This window comes from Haemorhous mexicanus, chromosome 20, assembly GCF_027477595.1.
Source record: "Haemorhous mexicanus isolate bHaeMex1 chromosome 20, bHaeMex1.pri, whole genome shotgun sequence".
Lineage (NCBI taxonomy): Eukaryota > Metazoa > Chordata > Aves > Passeriformes > Fringillidae > Haemorhous > Haemorhous mexicanus.
The window spans coordinates 8,168,669-8,189,951 of record NC_082360.1 but is presented as its reverse complement, the minus strand read 5'-3'; the positions used below and the strand labels follow the sequence as shown (position 1 = coordinate 8,189,951).

At 43.0% G+C, this 21,283-nt stretch overlaps 2 protein-coding genes across 3 annotated transcripts in view; one reads left to right on the top strand and one right to left on the bottom strand.

Annotated features, from left to right (window-relative positions):
* The first annotated feature begins 1,068 nt into the window (after window positions 1-1,068).
* C20H17orf75 (chromosome 20 C17orf75 homolog) lies at window positions 1,069-7,622 on the top strand. Its single transcript, XM_059864071.1, has 10 exons — window positions 1,069-1,256; window positions 1,505-1,585; window positions 2,173-2,298; window positions 2,859-2,999; window positions 3,198-3,255; window positions 3,930-4,049; window positions 4,700-4,764; window positions 4,871-5,007; window positions 5,525-5,628; window positions 6,243-7,622. Exons 1-10 carry the CDS (start codon window positions 1,129-1,131, stop codon window positions 6,450-6,452), a joined length of 1,170 nt encoding a protein of 389 aa, XP_059720054.1. The 5' UTR covers window positions 1,069-1,128; the 3' UTR covers window positions 6,453-7,622.
* A 1,256-nt stretch (window positions 7,623-8,878) lies between these two features.
* Window positions 8,879-21,283, bottom strand: part of RHBDL3 (rhomboid like 3) — a 62,091-nt gene continuing 49,686 nt past the window's right edge. For both annotated transcript variants that reach the window (XM_059864063.1, XM_059864062.1), the window contains 4 exons: window positions 19,735-19,847; window positions 17,513-17,613; window positions 14,948-15,008; window positions 8,879-14,240 (listed from right to left, as the gene is read on the bottom strand). In XM_059864063.1, coding sequence (XP_059720046.1) covers window positions 13,969-14,240; window positions 14,948-15,008; window positions 17,513-17,613; window positions 19,735-19,847 — 547 coding nt within the window. In that variant the 3' untranslated portion in view covers window positions 8,879-13,968. The remainder of the gene's footprint in view (window positions 14,241-14,947; window positions 15,009-17,512; window positions 17,614-19,734; window positions 19,848-21,283) is intronic.

Here is a 21,283-nt window from a genome sequence, read left to right as displayed (position 1 = left end):
CCTTGAACACTTTCAGGGATGGGGCAGCCACAACTTCTCTGGCCAGCCTGTTCCAGGGCCTCAGCACTCTCAGAGCAACGAGTTTCCTTCTATTCTAAACTGTTGCTTGTCTTCGTGTTCAATGTCGCAGAGAAACTGTGTTTTCCCCACTAAATGTTACTGGGCAGGAAGCTGGCTGCTCTGTGCAGTGTTCTGGTGCTGGCTGTGCTTGTGTTGCTGGGTGCAAGAACACAGTAAAACCGACTTAAATGTGTTGAGCCATCAGTTACCTGTACCTGGATGGGGGCTGGTCCCTCTGTTGCAGTGACAATCCATCGGGATGTGTGTCTGTGTTACCCCCATGGCTCTCCAGTTCACCACAGGTCCACTAGGTGCTTACAAGAGAATCACAGAATCTTTGAGGTTGGAAAAGACCTGTAAGATCATCAAGTCCAGCCATCACTCCAGCCCCTGGCAGTGGCCCTGCACAGCTGGGGGCCACAGCTGCTCCCTACGGGTCTTGTCTGCAAAAGGAGATTGTGGAGTCTTCGTCTCTGGAGAAATTCCAAACCCACCTGGATGTGTTCCCGTGTCACCTGCTCCAGGGTCCCCTGCCTTGGCAGGGGAGTTGGACTGGATGATCTTCAGATGTCCCTTCCAACCCCAACGATTCTGTGATTGTGATTCTGTAACTACCCGGTAGCCACAAGCCCGCGTTAACAATTGTGCTGTTTTAACACGGAAAAAGTATTTCAGAAGCAGAACTTTTAAAAAGCAGACAGCATGGCTAATCCTGCCAAATCCTCTTCCAGTCCAAACCATTCTATAATTCTAAATGTGATTTGAGTAGGTCCTGCCGTTAAGTCAGTGACCGGTTTTGAAGGATTACTTGTACTGACAGAGGCACTGCGGCGCCTGTATTGCATATTTCCGTGCATTACACAAACGGAGGAGCTGCAGCAGCCGGAACCGTTTCAGCAGGGCTCGGTACGGCCCTCGGTGAGGTGAGGACACCGCCCGTGCGCTCCGAAGGCTCCTCCCAGCTCCGGGCCCCGGGGCGGGTTCACGGCACAGCCGGCGGGGCCGGGAGGGGCGGGGCGGCAGCGCGGCCCGGTGGCTCCCCGCGGCACAGGCGGGGCCGGGGCCGCGATGCTCCCGGCGCTGCCGGACGGCGATGAGCGGGAGCTGGAGAGCAGTGAGGAGGGCGGCGGCGCGGGCGAGGAGCGGCGGCCGGAGCGGCACGGCTGCACCTACCACGGCCTCTATGGCTACCGCAGGTGAGGCGCCGGGTTCCCCCGCGGGGAGGCCGTGCCCAGGCCTTGGCCGTTCCCAGCTCCCTGAATTCCTTTTTTTTAATTTCCCCCCCTCTCTTTCTCCCCGGTGAGATTCTTTCCCTCCCACAATGCACGGATTCCCTGCTCCTGCTTTTATCTGCCCTCGGGCCGTGCCTTTTCCGTGCATCAGCCGCTGTTCCCTGTTGCGTGTCACGGCTGTAAACTCACTGCGGCAATGCCTTGGGTTCCAGGTCCGCGCAGCAGGGAGCCGCCGGCGGGGATGGCAGTGCCGGAGGCGCCGTGGCACACACACCCTCCACCGAAGACTTCAGGTAAAGCCAAGCTGCAGAGCAGCACAATCGCGGGAATACCGAGACTGGAAGTCTTTGCCGTATTGCTGTCAGATCGCTGCTAGGTCCTCTGCACTCCTTGTGAAAGCATTCTGGAGTCCCCAAGGCACTTCTTTTGGAATACCTGGGGAATGGACACACATAGAGCTCAAGTAATGTATTAAACAGAAACTATCATCCTTGAGTTTGAACTTTTTTTTTTTTCCTACTAGTACTTGATATTGCTGTATTGACTTAGTTTTTCATGTAGGTAACATACAAGAATTTATTAATTTTCAATGGACATTTCCATCAACTCTGTATTACAGTTGGGGAAACGTAGGAACAAAGAGGGCAGTGTCTTGTCTGTAGCTGGGAAGGTCAGCATGAGCTGACTACGCATCTCCAGACTCCTGGTCAGTGGGCAAACCACTGACTGCTCATGATGGGCCAAAAGTCACAGAGCTGCCTTAGCTGTCACCAGAGAGAGATCGCAGGGAGCCCCCTGCTAGAGGCAGGTTCTGCATGTGCTGAGAGACACTAAACAATAACATTTGCCTTTTGGTAACGATTTCTTCTGGTTTTTAAAGCCTCTCCTTGCTGGACACCAACTTACCAGCTGAAGCGGAGACGGAGTTGCGCAGTTTCATCGCTAAGCGCCTTACTAAAGGAGCGCTGTTTGAAGGAATGGGGAATGTAGCATCAGTGGGGCTGAGGTAAAATTTTGAAATTATTGGTTAATGAGAGCTGTAAGGAACATGGGCACATCTTGCCTGCCTGCTACTGTACTTAGGTTTAATCCTGATTCCATGTTCCCGGTCTGTTTTTGCTGTTAATAATATCGTTACATAATGGCACTTTCCTTTTTTAGGTAAGTTTGAGAAAAATATTATTTTAAATAATTTACTGTTTGAATACTTTAAAAATATTTCAGATGTTTATGATTATTTCTGTTTATAATAATCTGTTTTGCTGTTAATAATATCGTTACATAATGGCACTTTCCTTTTTTAGGTAAGTTTGAGAAAAATATTATTTTAAATAATTTACTGTTTGAATACTTTAAAAATATTTCAGATGTTTATGATTATTTCCTTTTAAACAACTCTGATCATACAGAAGAAAAAATAGAAGTTCTAAGAGCTGCATCTATGGCTGCACCTGCCACAGCCATAGGAGCCTTCAGTGCTAACCTCAGAAATCCTGAATGTTTGTTTTTTGCACTCATTTATTGTGATGTATCTGGAAGAAAGTAATTTTTTTTTTTTTTTCATAGTATACCAGAAGGTAAAGTTGGGTGTTACTACTGTCGTTTCCAACAAGAAAGTCTTCTGGAAATGGGAACGTTGGAATCAGACATCAATGCTCCAGAATATGTGGTTTGTTTCTTAGGTGGCTCAGAGAAAGGTCTGGAACTATATCCTTATCTTTAACTTTCTTTACCTGTATGGAGAGGGAGGTGATGTAAAAATTATCTTGTCATTTTGTCTGTTCCTACTTGAAATCATTCGTTTGTGCACACCTTTCAGTAACTGCAAAAGTCAGTAACAGCCATGTACTGAAAGGAAAAAATAGAGGTCTTAACTGATGCATCTTATTTTCCTTAAGAAGACACTTTCAGACTTGAGCTGGACAAATATGTTCAAAATCTGAAGATAAATCTTGATTTGGAGGTAAAGCCTAACTTTTTTTTTTTTTAAAGTGGTGAAAATTAGTATTTATGCAGGTTTGCTAAAACCATCTGGAAGATATAATCTATAGAGACAAAATACGTGTTTTAAGTACCAGTATGAAACACAGGGAGAGATACTTGACTCACTGTAGTACAGTGAATGTCTAAGGTGCTATCAGCCACACAAGTCAAAAGAAAAAAAGAAAGGGGGGACCTTTTTGTGTAGGTCATAAATCTCTTAAAGGTCACTTACAGTTAAATTTGGAGAGAAGAGTAACTATCAGAAGGTAATGGTCTGTAAGGAACTTATCACTGTCCACCTGAATTCTTACCAGTTGTGAATGTTAAGAAAGGACATTTGTGGGTTTCTTGTCACAATTTTCTAGTGGAAGTTCTGCATTTTAAGTCATTTTTGTCATCACATCTGCTGTTGCATGGTTTTCACTCAATAAAAACCATAATATTACAGTTCTGGCTGTTTCTTAAAATGCAAAGCCTTTTATTGCTGATAAAGTGAAGCTTTAAATCTCAAACTCATTATTTTAGTTCACTGTGGTTTGAGATTAAGAAAGTTCCAACATCCAATTATCTTAGTTTGAGTGGATTATTAATAGGCTTCTATTGATGTAGAAATCTGATTTTTAGTTAAAGCTTTAATGTTTCAATGTGTTACAGCAAAAAAACTTGGAGGCCTATGTTAGCCCCTACCTGAGGAGCTGGTTTGAGGATGCCATCTGCCCTATCCAGAGGGTTGTGCAGCTCTTCCAGGACAAACTTGCCTCTCTGCTACATGCTGTAAGTGTATTTAAAGCTGGGTAGCTAAAAAACCTTCAAAAGGCATCTCAGTGACTCCAGCATGTGTAAAATATTTCTTTCATTTGCTTTCCCAGCAGGAGGAAATTAAAAACCCTCATTTTTTGTTCTTTTTGTTGGGGTTTTTTGGGATTATTTTTGTTTGGTTGATTTTTTTTTAAATTCAGAGCAAGCTCTTTTACCCTGCTTATTACTAAAGAAGCACATAACAATTTCTTATATCTCTTTAAAAAATTACCTTATAGTGTCCACACTGAAATTAGAGTAAGAAAATCAGAAATAGCATGAGCAGTCTGTCCAGGCCATAATTGTCTGAATGAAAAGGGATGTTATATTGTGTATGTGTCTTGTTAATTCACTGGAAGCAGAAAAGAGACTAATCCTAGCTCTAGTCCCTGGGTTTGAGGAGGTTCTGGATGGAACAGCTAACAGAGTGTAACTGCTGAATTTCTTCTGAGTGCAGAACTGGCTGCAATGGCGATAATAGAGAGTACTGCCTTGACAAGAACAATTTTTAAAGTACCACATTATGTATTAATTGCTCATAACTGCAGTATAGCTACAGAAGTAATACTGAAGTTGCATCCAGCTTTTTCCTTTTTTTTTCTTTTCGTTTCTTTTTTTTGTTTAAGGCTCTGAGTTACACTCCTGTAGAGGTCAAAAATGCAGATGAAAGAACAGAAAAGGACATCAGCAGGTAAAGATACTTAGAGCCCAAGCAACCTTTGAGTAACATGGCTACTGTGTCTGACCATCCCCTTGGTGTGCAGGAGCAAGCAGTTGACAAGAGCTTTCTGTGTCAGGTTCCTGGCAGCTGCCAGCCTCCAAGGACTTGTCCAGGAAGGCACAATGACCTCCCTGTGCATCGCCATGACAGAGGAACAGCACAAGTCCATGGTTATAGACTGTAGTGGGCCTCAGCCCCAGCTGCATAATGCAGGTGAGATTACAGCTGGGAACACTTCCTGCTGTTCCCTTGGATCCATCAGCTGCTGAGAGCTGTGACATTAGAGGCAGTTGAGGATATTCAGATCATAGGCCCAGAAACTTTAGGTTCTGTTTTCCTGTGAGGTACCAGAGTAGTTTGTTACACCAGACACACTGGAATTCTGAGTTGAAAATGCTTGGTAGTAAAATCCACAGTACATTTAGTTTGTGAACCGGGAAAGTATGACTTGTACAATTCAGGGAATCTGCAGAACTTTTTTCCTGTTGTGGTTTTGACAAATGTTGGGAAAAGGGATTCACTAATCAGAACACAATCTTGTGTAATCACTGTAGCTGTGTTTGCTTTTCTTTTCTGTGTGTACTGTTTTTCCTTAAGACTTATTTCCTGGCCCAGGTATATTGCTATCACTTATGTGAGAGTGATTAAGCCAGGTGAATGCAGCTGTATATTTATGTTGAGCTCATTTGCTTTTTCTCATCTGTTCTCTGTGTTCCTGAACATTGAACAGGAAGCAACAGATTCTGTGAGGACTGGATGCAAGCTTTTGCAAATGGTGCTGAAGGTGGAAATCCATTTCTCTTCCGGCAGATTTTGGAAAACTTTAAATTGAAGGTACCTGTTCATATATGTTAAAAACTTGAATAAGATATTTGGGTTACTGTGGGTGCAAATACTAGATACAAAATACTGTTTTGCACTGATTAAAAGTTTTAGGTTGTTACGATATCTATATGTCTGTTAACTGACTAACTCTGAAGCTTAATTTGAGGGCTGGCTTACTGAAGTTGACAAGAACAGCTGTAAAGTAGTGTCAAAGTTTCTTCAGTGAATGCTCCAAAGGTGTTTTCTCAAATTTAAAGTAAGACCCACCTTAATTGTTGCTGTTGTTTTCTTCAAATACTGTTAATCTGAGACTTGCACACACCATCTCATGTAACTGGTAACAGTGGTTCAGTAGCTAACACTTCTTAGGTGAGCTGTCATAACAGAATTCATGCTACACGTTGGACACATCACGTTGTGTCCACACATTTTGCATCATTACAGTGGAAGCTATAATATGCATCCAAGACAATATTCAATTCTTACATTACTCTTAAGTAGTAATACAAAATTTCCGTTGGAAATGCTTTTGCTTCTCCTGCTATTTATCCTTTATTTCCCACAATAGTGTGTTTCTATTCCGTGTAGGAGGATAAGCAAATGTTCTGTTACTCTTTGCCCAGGCTATCCAGGACATTAACAACCTGAAGAGGTTTATCCGCCAGGCCGAAATGAACCACTATGCCTTGTTCAAGTGCTACCTGTTCCTAAAGAACTGTGGCAGTGGAGACATCCTGCTGAAGATTGTGAAAGTAGAACATGCAGAAATGCCAGAGGCCAGGAATGTAGTGACTGTCCTGGAGGAATTCATGAGAGAAACATCAGTGGCTTAAAATTATCTTATGTATAAATCTTTAATTTCTTCTGTGCAGTGCAGCTATTGCTGGATTTTTAATTTATATTTTAAAGTATTGCCCAAGTCAAACCTCAGCTGCAGTTTCACCTGCCTTTTTTTGGTTTTAGACAAAACACTATGAGCTTTTTTAATGTGTAAATATCAGATGATATAAACTCATGCAGAGTTTTCAGATTCTCCAACTGACTTGCTCCTGTTCTGAGGAAATCATGACATTTGATTTTAATAGTCATTGCAAAACCAAACCTAAATCCCTTACCTGGCAAGCATGTCACTGCTCTAAATATTTTAAATATCTTTAAAATAATTTAGATCTGACTCATTTGTTTTTATAAAGAAGTACAAACATCTGGCTAGATCTGGATAACGAATTAATAATTTTAGTTTAGATAAGAGAACCTAGGTACCAAGTCTGTGTCTAGTTTCTGCTTTCAAACTGCTGGTTTGTTCTGCTGCCACTGGATAAACAAGTTGGTAATTGTATGAAATAGATCTGCCTGAAGACTGAGCCATTGCAGTGATCAGTTTGTATGTGCCTGTATGTGTGCATACACACACACAACAGGTACCTGAAATTCCCAGGATATTTGATAAATCCTCTTTTTCCTCAGTCTGAGATCTGATCAAGACCTTCTTTGTATGTTCTTATACTACAGTTTTGCATAACTGTGAATAATGCTATGTTTTTCAGTCATGAAGAAACTAAAAAGTTTCTTCTTTAACATTTAATATTAAGACTTTTTCAGAATTTGAAATAAATGAACTTCCCAAATTAATTACTCAAACTTTAAAACATTTCAATGTATCAGCAATGGATTCTTACCCACATCATGGGACACATAGGCGGCAGAATACCTGAAGGAAATCTTAGGCTACAGCTGGAATAAAAACTCATGAAGTCTCTGAGTAACCTCATAAAGAGAGCAATTTCTGCAAACCTGATACAAGCAGAATTGCCTGTTGGTTCCCTTTGCAGCAGAGGGTGTTTGAACTCCCCTGAAACGGTGCCTGTAACTCATGTGGTTCAGTGTGACTTGTGCTAGTGCTCTGTTCTGTGAGGGCAGGAGTTGCTGCTTTCCTGGTAACAGTGGTTCACCATGTTGAACCTTATAAGGCTGACAATAAAACACATTGAAATCCTCAACAATGTGCCTGTAAATTGTCAATGAGTGTGGTCCTTGATGTCTCCTGCTGAAAACCCTCTCTCCCTCAATGCAGAGGAGCTGCAAGTGTGGCATTGACAGCCATGGTGGCATATAATGTATTTGAGAAGAAAAGTAGTGTGAAAGAAAAACCTCTCATTCAGTCATTTGCAGGAGCTTTGAGAAGAAACAAGTGTCTTCCTTCTTGAGTAAGTACAGCAGCAGTACATGTCACCTTTTGTTGCTCCTGTACATTCTAAAAAAGTTGGAGCACTGATTGTTCAGTTTTTTGGCCGATCAGGACACAAGAAAGAGCTCAGTCCTTAAAAAAGTAAGTTGGATGTGAAAAACAGGTATCAAGAAAATGTATGGTGCTAGTAGGCTGAAACACTTTTTGTATTAATTGACAATAGCTGACAAAACCCACCTTACCTTCATGATGAAAGTCCTCAGCTAATGAATAGAGTGATTTGAGTGTCTCAGAAAGTTTAGTTCAGTGCAGAGAACTGACAGCAAGAGCTGAGTCCCACACGTGGTAGTAGTGATCTGCCTCCCTTAGGAGTAGCACATCTGACAGGACCTGCTCCTACACACATCTTCATTCCTACAAATTATACTTTAACCCAGTATTTCTCAACAAAACCACAACTTACTTTTCAAAATAAGCCTCTGCCTTCCACACTGGTAGAAGGATTTTTATTTTGGTCCGTTGGGGGTTTACTTTTGCTGGGGGTTTACTTTTTTCTGGAGCTGTTTCCACTCTTGATTAAAGATAGGAGTGTTGGCTCTCAGACTTGAAAACACTTGGTAGAGCCTGATGTTAAAAGAGCACAACCCTCCTCCCCAGTAAAAAAAATTACTCAAATGTAAAAAACAAAAAAATTTACTCAAATGTCGTCAACTTCCCTGCAGTTGTGAGGTCACTGCAGCGAAGGGACAGCTGCCAAAAGGTAGGACAACACCTGAATTTCCATACAAATCCCAAGCCAGGTCTGCATCCTCATTAGATCTTGTGGAGAAATGAAGCTGCAGTTCACTCTCCCCTTTATCTGTTAGACATAATGAGTTACCAATGTCATTATTAGAAGATTACACAGCAGAGCTCCAAACCAAGGGCTCTTTTGTTGAAAACCATGTTAACTGCAGACAAACTTACAAAATTGTCCTTGAAAGTTCTTTCTTGGTTGGTTTTTTGGTTTGTGATATAGAACAACACAATTTTATTTAAAAAAAAAAAGAGAAATTAAACAGAAAACAAAGAAAACCACAAAAAAAATTTAATGGATTTTGCGCTCAAATAATATTGTCACAACAAAAATATACAGAATGTACACATTACAAAAATATTTGGAAACATACAATAGCATCTTACCTTGCAAATATTTTGCTTTACTAGCCCTTCACAGGGAAAGTACCATTTGTTCAGTATTTTAAGGCAGAATATTATGTAGTTTAGTGCTTTGTGTTTAACACTTGGATGTGTTGTTAGCGTTAGTAATGTAAGCAAAAGAAAAGCTGCATAAATCTGGCTTTATTTGCAAACTGAACAGACACTGTGGGAGTCAGGAGAGAGTCAGTGACAATGTGTCTATCAAGCTCGCTGAAAATAAGGTACTTTAGCTACTTAAATAATAGGGAATATTTTGTGCTTTGTGCTGTAAATACCCTGAAACGTAAATTTTCTGTACTCCTACTGGCATATTAGAAAGCTTTTTCCAATTAAAAGCCAATGATTAATGGTGACATTAAAATACATTTGCCTTTAAATAAGCTTGGTTTCTGTCTTAGGTGTGATTCTTTTATATGGAACTGCAAAATACACTGCACTCCTTTATAACCAGCTCTTGGCATCAGTGATCAGAGAAGGAATCTTTGAGTTCTACCACAAAACACTGCAGAGCAGCCACCACTGTAAGAGGAGCAGGGGAGCAGCAATATTCAGAGGTGCTGGCCTGGACTCTCTAGCCCCAGCTTGCCCCCAGAGGTGGCTGGTGCTGAACTGCCATGTCCCCATTCTCCAGTTCCACTCTGGGCAAAGCCAATGGATGGGTGTTCCAAAGGAACTGGGCTGAGCTTGAATCTTTGTGAACAGACTTTGAGCTCTTTACTCACTGAAGGATGTGTGAAAGTCCTACCCACCATCTTGTGAGACTAAATATTGGCAGAGAACAGAAGCTGCCTTGTGAGGTCAGCTGTCATGTCAGTGCCAGCTCTGAACGTGTCAGATTCCATCCTCCATAGCACAGTTCAAACTGAAAGGGCCCAATCTGATCTATAACACATGGACAGTATAATCCATCAGAAGCAGCAAGGTGTTGGGATACAGAATACCTGAGCTTTATTTCTAGTAACAATTTCTCTAGCTTCCCCCTTCCCTGTTGAAAACATACTTCCCACTGCCAAAGGAGCAAGTAGTGAAAAAGCACAATATGCCACGTAAGTGCTAAGATTCCTCATCAACTGACAGGAAAACAGTGACACAAGATGTTGTCTTAAAATCTCAGCAAAAGTAAATTCATCAGCATTTTTATGTCTGCTACACCTCACTCAGAGATGGTTTCTGGAAACCTCCTCTCCCACCACTTCCTCACAACTCTCTCCCTCCTCCTATTTGTGTGTAACACTAATCTTTACCTGTCTAGGAATACAAGGTGCCATTGCAGTCCTCGTGGACTTTGATCTGCCTCCTTCTCCTTCCTCTTTCCTCCTCCTCCCCCCGGCTGTCGGAGCCCCAGTCCCGCCGGGGACCGTGCGGGTGCTGCTGCCCGCCGCCGGCAGGTGTCCCTGGCAGCTCCGCATGCAGCCCGCCGGCTGCTGCCCTGCCGCACTGCTCCTCATCCTCTCGGACCTCTGCTGCAATGAACTCACCGCGCGGCAAATCCACCACACTAGCGGCTGCTTTTTTTCTTTTCTCCCCCCGGTGTTGTGTCCTCGCTCAAGGACACAGCGTAAAATAACTTGCTCCGAGGTGCTCTGTTCAAAGCGGTATATTAGTGACAGTCCTTGCCTTCTGCTCCAGCACTGCACAGTCATAAACTTCAATAGATTCATGTTTTATCTGACTGATGGAAAATCCTGGTAGTAGCTGAAATAAAACCACAACAAATCACTGAAACCAGGCCCTCAGTGGATGCTCCTTCAGGAACGTGCTGCTGACTGTGACAGGTTGGAACCACAAATGAGCAGGATGGAGAATATTACATCTCCAACATGAGCCAGCAGCTTCAAGGACATCTGGAGGTAAAAGAAAAGCTTGGTTGCTGTTAGCTCTGTGGTGCTGCAGCACTGTGGCACTCCTGGGTGTGTTAGAACATAACTGGAATTTACGATACTCTGTAAAAACACAGTAAATTTTCACACTACAGTTTTAATGATTAAAAAAAAAAAATTAAAAAGCTTAAGCACCTTGTGCTGCTTCTGGCTCCATGGGCTGATTGATTCTTAGCAGACAACAGGCTCTGTGCACAAACTGCTCCATGTATAGGAGGAGATTTCAGCTCTGATGAACAGGAATGTGAGAGGGTTTCATTCCTTCACTTACCATAAATCTAACACTGCCTTAAAGTCTGGCCTTTCTGATCCCCAGGGTCATTTGTAGACTTGCTCAGGCAGGGTATGGGGACACAAAATGAAGTCTGAAAGATGAACAACAGTTTAAAAGAACAAGTCTTAAGATCAAATTCAGAGCTGTTTTCAACCAGTTCATGTAAACTACACTCATTTAAGGAAAAAGGACCAAGGAAGACTGTCTGCATTACTGTGTTCAGCTCCCTCCCACTCCTGAGCTGAGTAAAGACATTCTGGCCATGATCAAGCTGATCAAGAAACTGGTGGCTCTTGAACTTTTATATTGCTGCTTCACCTCAGAGCACACACTGTCGGCAGGAAAGGCATGGAGCCTTTACTGACTGGTGAGAAACTCATGGGCAGTAAGTAGCTTTCAGCTGAGAAACCAAAAATAAAAATCAATTGGTGCCCAATGGACTCTGGTAAAGTATAGACAAAATAATCTGGGGGTTTTTGCAATTGAAATTTTCTACCAAAATTTTAAAAGCTTTCCTAAGATTTCAGGAGAGCTCCCATTCCTGGTCACCACTGTTTTCAAGGCATCTGTAATGAGAAAGGCTTAGCAATAGGTGAGGGAAGGAATGTCCTCCTTACTTGATAACCATGTCAGAACTCTCCTAGCTCCCACTCTCCTGCTCCCAGGGGGATCCACAGCTACAACACTCACTGGGCCAGCACCTGCAACAACCCACGGGAACTCTTGTGACTGCTGGGATCTGGACCCAAACTGCAGAGGTAAAATGGCTCAGGGAACCAATCCCTTCTCCAAAATGATCAGAGCTCTGGCCCTTATCCCTTCCTCTTGGTCCTCATTGAGGACCCATGAGCAATGTACTGGCCATGCAGAACAACAAAAGTGCAATTGCCCTCAGAAATCCCATTTCTGTGCACAAAGGTGCCAAAAATTGTTTATTTTGCAGGTAAGGCTTATTCCAGGTTGCAGATACACTTATTTTCTCTCCCCTCCTTCTGAAGCAACAGAAGTTTTATGAGTGCATCTGGTAGAAGAAGACTTCACCCGTCATCCCAGAGTTATTTTTCCATAAGAGACAAAGAAGAGGGCAGCTGATAAGCACTTGTGGATGTCCTCTCTAGAAGGACAGGCTCCTACTAGCTTGTGGTATCATCTGGCAGCATGGATAGATAGCTGAGAGAATAAAGCCCACAACACAGAGACATTTTTCTACAGAGTAAACACAACTGCTAGAGTGCCCGTGGGATGTGCTGTGAAAGACTCTGGTGGCTGTGCCTGGGCACCAGCAAGAACTAGAAAAAAGGGAGAGGAGCTTGTCTGGAGAGACTAATATGGCTGCTTTGTCCAGACCATTGAATAGGTGGGTAACGGGCAGAGAAAAGGAGGGCACCCACAGTCCTGGACTGTAATTTGGCAGCTCTCTGAAGTGACAAGCAAAATAAGCACCTTACAGAGATGGGTACCTGTAAGCTCTGCTTGTGCTACAAATGTCCCCATGTGGTCCCTAGGTCTGTGCAGGCAATTGTGTGAACTGTGCCACAGCCCACTTACAGATTGCCTGAACTGGGCTTCACCAATGTTAAAGAAAAAGGCATCACTGCAACTAACTGTTGCCTGGGGCTCCTGAACATCCATTGCCTCAGGAGGAGGCATCCTCAAAATTTTAGAAGTCATATTAAAACCAGTTTTATTCATTTCACAATGATCACTGTAGCAAATAACATCCTCTCCACTTCACTGGGAAACCAGTGCTACATACAAACTGATTCATCTCCACTGCCTTCAGTGGACTTGGCCCCAAATGGATTGTATGGCTGTAAAGACTGGATAGTTCCCACCCTGGGCTGCTGGAGGTGATCATGGTCCTATTTTCCTAGTAAGAACCTGCTGGAAGAGTTGAGATCGTTGCTAGGAGCTCACTGCAGGCCAGGTGTTAGGTCAGTGTGGTCAGAAAAAAAAAGAGAAGAAAACAGCACCTGATTGTCATCTGATAAAACCATAAATGAACATTTGCCCTCCTTTTCTTCATCCCTCAAAAAAAAACCCCCAAACCAAAAAAACCAACAATCCAGCCACACCCTCCAGCCACAGCAGGCTGGGGAAGGGGGAATAATTAATTAAAATCTAGTGAAACATGCACAGGAAAAGTCACTTCTGGCTGGGTATCCACAACACTCTAAGATTCCCAATGTTTATAGTGCAATTTCATTTGACCTGTGGTTGAAGACCAGTCTCCATCACTTTGTGTGATCAAGTTCTGCTGACTCCTTTGAAAGTTGTGCAAGACAAATTTCAGCAGAGGCTAAAATACCTTAGGAACCATTCAAGTAATTAGACAGTTGCACTGGTATGGCTGAACAGTCAGACATGTCCAAAGAAACCAGACTCAAGCTGCCTTGTGAGTACCATTTGAGTCTCTAATTAGTAAATGTCTGCTCTTTTTCCTTTTAGTGTTCAGTAACATAGAGGAAATTCACTGAACAATTGGCCATAATTCCAGCACTGACCTGGAAAATACAAATATCTCATAGAAAATATTGATGTGTGATAACAACCCAAGCAGTCAGTGCCCAGGTGCAGGGCAGAAACTGCAGGCCATGGCCAGCCAGAGTTAGAGAACCTGCTGGATTTGTGAACAAACTGATCAGCCTATTCTTTAATGGGGCTGATCTTTAAGCACCTCCTCCAGCACACTTGTGTGTTCAGAAGAATCGTCCTCCCAAGTTAAATACAAAAATAGATCCTCCCTCTTCATTCATTTAACACAGCTGACAGATGACTTCTGCTCTCCAGTTTTCTGTCCCAAGTTTTCAAGGAGGGGGAGGTAGCTTTAGATCCAACAGACTGTAGGCAAAAATATTCCAGAAGATGGCAAACAGGACAAAAATGACATAAATAGAAAGGAAGATCCACCATAAAGTCTGATCTTGGAGTCTCTGCTCATAGTTCCTCAGGATGATAACACCAAGGGTGATTCCAACCATCACCCCTCCCAGGTGAGCCATGAAGCTGGGGTGGGGGCATGGGGGGTAAGCAGAGGGGTGGAATCGCAGCCACACGGCTCTTCCAAATTCAAAGCTCACTGGAACAAAGAATAAAAAATAAGTTAATCGTCTAGGTTTATCCCTTCTTAAGTCCATATTACAGGCAGCACTGCATCCTTGAGGAGACAGAGAGGGAGAAATTGACTTGTATGGTGAGCACAGGGAAGCTGTGGCTATGTCAGGGTTGTGGCACACAGACATGAGGTGTCTCCAGTGGGTGGAAAGTGGTCTGCTTTTGTGAGAGTGTAGATAGGTTGGGGAATATTCACCTTCCGTAATTTATACCAAAAGCATAACAAAAATGAGTTAGAATTTGAAGACAGTTGTCTGTGATGAACACACAGCTTAGTTTCCCTTAATTTCCCTGAGGATAGGGCTGAAAGAGAATTCACCAGTGTGGGTATAATGCTGCTATCCCAGACAGGATGTGCTCTAGGAAACCCAAGTATTATCATTATGAAAGCATTGCATGTTTGAGACTGTAAGAGAAGATGTTTAAGCTCCTTCACAAACACCACAAGCTACAGATGCTGGCTAATGACAAATCCTTGTTTACAAATGCTTGTGTTGAAAGCCAAAATCTGCAGTGGAGAGCAATGTGGCTCCTGCTGCCAGAAGGTCCAGCTGCAAGTTCCTACCAAAACTGCTGCAAAGTCAAAACCCTCTGAATCAGCATGAAGTATTATGACAAGGACAAACAAAACAGGACTGGCTGCACGTGTGCCAAGCATTGTATGGTACTTACTACAGATCAAGGCAACAGCCATGCGCAGCAGTTTGAATTGGCACTTCATTCCTGACCAGTTCTGGAAAAGAGACAAGGAAAACAAAGTAATGCTGCACACAAGCCCTGAAGGGATATTACATTTAAATCTGTCACTTGTCAGGCAACTTCTCAGTGCATTCAAGCCCTACTGTGTTTTTTCCACTTTCTGTGCCACAGGCTCCCTGAAATTCTGCAGCTCAGATCTTTGGCAGAGCATAGAGAAACAATAATGACTTTAATAAAACCATATTAAGGAAACCTGGACTTAGTCTCCTCTGTCTTCAGGCTTGGTTGTTAATCAATATAGTGGAATAAAAATCTCTGAATGATAATCAGAAATCATGGAGAAATATTAAAAGTCCTCATTTTCCACTTGCACCTAATTTTAAAGCAGGAAAAGAGATCCTGTTTTGAAAAATTCAGATGTATGACATTATTATTATTATTATTATTATTTTATTTTCATTACTATTATTATTATATGACTAAATGAAAATTTGACTATTGAAGGCAGACTGAGATATTAAGATAATCAGGTTTCTTGTGAAAAGCTCCCTATTTGTCACACTGAAGAAATAAAAAGAATGCTTATAAACTCTTCAGACTATTTTTAATGGCACTTGGGATGGCAAAAAATTCAACCTCCACAAAATAAGTAACTGATTTTCTCTCTCCACAGAGAGATCTAACCCAGTCAGAACGCTCTGAGCTCATGCTGACTAATACTGTGCTGCCCCCTTCACTTTTCATTTCCATGTAGCTGCCTTGAATCCTTCCCCTCACTCTTTTCCTTGGGGTGACATGCTTTATTGCTTCCCCCCATTGGTTATTTTATGTGTTTAATTCCAATAATATTTCTTTTTCCAAGCAGGAATGTTTCCATTTCCTTTGGTTACCAGGAGGCACGAGGGAACAGAAGATTCCAGAGACCCTCCCTGCCAGAGTCCCTGCTGTCCCCCGCTGTGCCAGACTGAGCTTTGCCAGCAAACAGCCAGCACGCCTTTCAGCGTGCAGGAACATCACATCTAGATAACAAGTGAGCCCAGAGAGACAAGGGGGGGAAAGGAAAGAAAAACATCCCTCCACCAGAACTGGAAAGGCAGCAAAAATAATTTCAGATGAGAAGAGAGGCAGTGGATAATGGAGAAATAAAGATGCTAAGGTAGCAGTTGCTAAATAGATTTGGCGGAGGCCAATGAGTAGTGAAATGACAGATCACTTTATGATGTTCTAAGAAGTCAGGGAAGGTAACTGCTGAAGACTTTCCACACACCTCTGGAAGAGCCTGTTCCTCTAAAGCAGACCAAAATTTCCTCCAATGTCCCACTCTAACCCTGTGAATTGTGGTGTTAAAAAACTCTGTGACTGCGTTACCACCCTGAGAGAGAGGAAGCTCCCTCCTGCTTCCCTTGGCACAGTGGCAGGGAACACAAATCACACTGAAAATAACTGAATGTAGGGATGCAACTCCCCAGCAGAAAGCCATATGGGAAGCCCCTCTCTTCCACTCCTGACCTCTCTGCCAGCCACTCAACTGTCTCATTTGGACAGCAGCCTCAGCTCATTGATGCTCTGAAAAGCTTGAAGAGGGTGAAGCAGACCAATTCTGCTCAGGATATCTCTCACTTCCCAGCTGTTACAAAGCTGTCTGGAGCAGCACCACTGTGAGCCACAGCTGGAGCCTGCTGACTTTACTGCAGACAAGCATCAAGTACAAGGTTTTCTTTTAGGCTTGGGTCCAACACCACCACACACACACACATCTTCCATACCCATATAACAAATCTTCTGTCTCTACTGCAGCCACCTCACATTATCTTCCCACTCAGACCCAGGGGAGGAGCATTATTCTCATTTTTATGGTTATTCTGCTCTGATATTGCTGGTACAGGACACACATGCCATTACACGTGAATCTTCTGTCAGCAAAGCCTTTTTTGCCCGGTGTCCGCTGAGGAGTCCCCCTGGCAGCTGTGCTGGGCTTTGCCACCACCTAGCTGAGGGCTGGGGGAGAGCTCCTGTTTCCAGTCTTAGAAGAATGACAATGCTGGTAGTTGCTCGCCTTTGTAAAGTATTTCATGAGGTGAAACAGCAAAGAGATGCATCATTAGATCACCCAGGGTTCAGCTTCAGTCTGGGTTTTACAAATGGAGATAAGGAATATTCTGCACATGAATCCACTGAATGCTAAATTTCCTTAGATGCTCACTAAAATTACATAGCACATCCAGACAGAAACAGGTCTGCCACTTCTGCAGAGCCAGCCTGCTTTGTCAGCCATTGAATGGAGAGTTGATAGCCTGGAGAACACTGATAAATCTTGGATTACAAACATCTTTAGGTTGTCCTGGCAAACTGTCAGCCATCAGGGTACCAAGCCACCAAGTGCAAGGTAATATTTCCATTCCAGAACCACACCACTGAGACAAGACTTAGCTGGAGCAAGCTCTGAATGACCAACAGTTGGGTCAGGCCTTACTTCCAACCCCTTTGGGCCACCAGATGTGGCTCACTCTGAGGTCACACAGTTACTCTGGTACTCACCATTACAATATTGGCCAGGTGAGCAGAGACAAGAGCATACACACCTCCAGAGGAGCCCACCACCGGCGCCCTCATGTCAGCCACTGACACTGCCAGGGACCCTGGGGGAAAACAACAAGGCTTTGTGACAACTGCCCACCAAATAAACAAACTCTCTCCTACCCTACATCCTTGCCATGGCCTGTTTGTGCTAATTGCTGCAGGTCAGGAATACAGAAAGAGAAGGATGGGGAAATTGATTGACTCATGAAGCCAACTCAGTCCTGTCAAGGCAGTGACTGATTGATTCCTTTGCACCTACTTTAAAAGCAGCCAAGCAAGGCAGCAATGTGTCTTTAAACTTGTCCTGCAAAAAGGCATTTATTCCCTGATTGAAGGAACAAGGGAGCAGGAGACAGACATGTCTGTGTTTGTTTCTCACTTGAAGATAAAACAGAAGTAGCTCCCATGTTGGCAAGAAAAATATTAGCACAGGGAGAAGGAGCTAGGGACTTGTAACTTAGCACAGGCCTCTGATCAAAGTACAGCCTATTACCTGTAAAACTTCAGAGTAAAACTAGTCCAAAATAACCTGGATGGAGGCAGTAGGCACATGACAGCAAAATGACAGGTCAAGTACATAAAGGCAGCACTACTAACAGTACAGCCAAACATAGACATTGCTTCTTCTTATCCCAGTTGGAGGCTTGGATCTGCTCAAAGCTCCCTTCATTGCTGACTTTAGGAATAATTTAAGCGATAGAGGGAAAGGCAGATTTGCTGTCACAAGGAAGGGATAATGAAGATCTTTGTGATGATTGGGAATGGGAAAAAGACATATTGGCAAATCTTGAGAGAGTCCTTGGTAGCACAGAATCTAATGAACATCTTTGCTAATTGCCCAACTGATTCCAGGTCAAGAAAGTGCTGAGCTTCCACCAGCCAACTCTGCTGATAGCTCCCTTCTTCCTGGTATGGCCCTGAGACTTCTCAGCTCTTAAACACTGCCATTAAGGAAAAAGTTAATGAGAAATAAAGGAAGGAGCAATAAGAACTTGCAGTTAAGTCCTCACACACTGCACTGAGCGCCTCAATTTCCATTCCTAATGTGTCTTCTTAGTAAAGCCACACACATGAGAAAGAACCATAAAAGTTGTGACCTAACTACATTTTACATTTACTACATTTTGTCTATTCATGATTATTTAGCAGCTGAGTTATTTTTATATTGCCTCAGCATGAATATACCCATTTTCCTCTCTCCTGGCACGTGACAAAGAATAAAGGATGTTTCATAACTGGCTAAGATATCAGTGAAGCCCTGGGGTTTGGTAGGTGTATCTGTGCAAAAAAGCTGTGTCTGGGAAGCTGCAAATTGGGCACCACTTTTGTTAGTGTTTGTTAAAATAACAGTCAGGGGACAGTGGAGCTGCTCTGCTAACTCCTTTTGCTGCAGTAAATACCATTGGTGTTTGTACTGTGCCTCATCCTGTGTCCTAGTCCAATTATTCTTTCCACAGACTGTCTCCTGGAATGCAGGATTTATTAGTACCCAATGCAGCCCATTCTACAAAGGGTTTATCTGCTTATTATGGAAAAAAGTAATTATGTGGCTAGAAAAAGCCAAACAAACATTATCAGTCTTGAACAGAGGCAGTCAATCACTGAGTTCCACTGTAAAGTTCTTGGTTGTTTTCACACTCTCCTTCTGTTTTAACTAGATGTTGATCTATTGTCAGCTTCCACCACCTCCAAACTGCTGGAAATTCCAAACATAAATAAAAGCAATTCAGCACAAACTAAAAATCAATCAGACACCATCACTTAATGATGAAATGAATTTTCCAGATTTCTGTGCACTGCTCACAATCCACAACCAAAAACTTCTTGCTTACTTAGGCTGTAGAAAGGTGACAGACAGGACAAATGGAGGAAGAAGTGCCACAGGACCAGCATGACTCCACATTCAGGAAGATCATCTAAAGCAAGGCTATTTTAAAACAACAGGTAGTTGGTGCATTTTTAGCAGGTCTCCTAAACACAGAGTCTATGGCTACATAGAAATAGATGCCAAGTTGTACCATATTTTCTATGTCCAGCCCCACAAAGGATTTCAATGCACAGAAGACCAGTGAATGTTCCTCTCCTAATTCCAAATATCACAAAACATTTCTCCAACTCAAAAGCCAGCACAGACCATTTTCTCTGCTTCTCCACCTGGGGCATGCAGAGGCATCACCTACCTGCCACAACTCCTGCAACGTACACAAAACTGATCCTCGCAGCTCCGTGCACCATTTCCAGAGGAACCCCAACCAAGAGCTGAAGGACAACATTGAGCCCAAGGTGTTCTATCCTGCAGCAAGGAAAAACAACAGTTGTCCTCTTTTCCAAGTCTTCATCTCCTTTCTCTACCACTGAGACACAGATATCTTGGAAAGAAAACCAAATAGCACCTGATTCACATAAGTAGACTAACACTGGGGAAAGCAGTGATTCTAGAAAAAATCGGACCCAGAGCTGCAATGTTTCTTCCCTCCTTGCTGCTTTTATCTTTTCTGTATCCACGCAGATCCTTTCAGCTAAATACCTTGTACAATGTTTGGTTCTTAGTCAGCCATTTTTTTCCTTTTTCTTTGCTTGAAAAAGTTAAATGATTTGTCAAAAAAAAAAAAAAAAAAAAAAGCAGCAAGATGGCAGCAGAGCCTGGAACAGAAGCCAGAAATTTGACCTGCTCCTCTCTTCTCCTCTCCTAATGATTCCACTTTTCCCTGCACACATCACACTGCCATGATGGGGAGTGCTTGTTAAGAATGAGGTGAATGTAGAAGTTCCAGGAGAACTGCCATTTCCTGGTGCCATAATGCTGCTTTACAGCATAGGTGTCTGACCCTCACCCTTTTCTACTGTGCCTACTTCAATGGTCAGAATGGGAAGCAGAGGGCATTTTGATCTCTGCTGAGGTGCCCAGGTGTAGTCACTGATGCTCTCTCTTCACCCACCCTTGTCCCATTACAGTCAATAGCGAAATTCCAAAACTCCTGTTGAACACAGAGGAAAAAGCTGGGCTGAGGGAACTCTTGCAGAAAGCCCCCACTACCACACAGAGCAGGACCACTTGCAGCCTGCAGGCAGAGTGTGACAGCTCAGATGTGTATATTGGGTAGAGACTCCAGTGCAGCAGATCTCCCCTGAGCTGAATCAACAGCCTCAACACAAGTTCTCTGCTGCTTTAATCAATACTACTTAACAAACCTGACCTGCCACTTTTCAAAGCTCTATACAGACATTCTTCTGTAGGGTCTTCCAGTGAGGTAACACCAGCACCAGGCCCTGAGCAGGATCCTCAACACTCAGCTAGTGTTTGAGATTTACCCTGGGCTCACAGGACTGTGACCTCACTGAATGGCGACATCCCACTGGAGCCAAGGGTATCCTGCTTTTATATGAAGAGAACCTGTTTACAAAACAGATGGATTTAAATGACACAGTGGTACCCTTAATGCAGAAGGCCAGCAGCTTTTGGGAAAGGAGACCAAAGTACCTAATGTCTTGAAAATATACATCCTATTTTATACAAGAAAAGGGTTGCTCACAGACAGGCACTAGCAAACTTTGGTTTAAGTTGTACACATTTCCACTGTTTTGATCTTTTTCATGTTACCATAGCAATTTCCCATATACAGCAGAGAAAAACACTGATGGTGAGATTCAGTAATGACAGAACAGTCTCATAAATGAGAATTTAAAGTTGGACTGCAAAAAAAGTGCTAAAAATGATCCTGCAGAAAA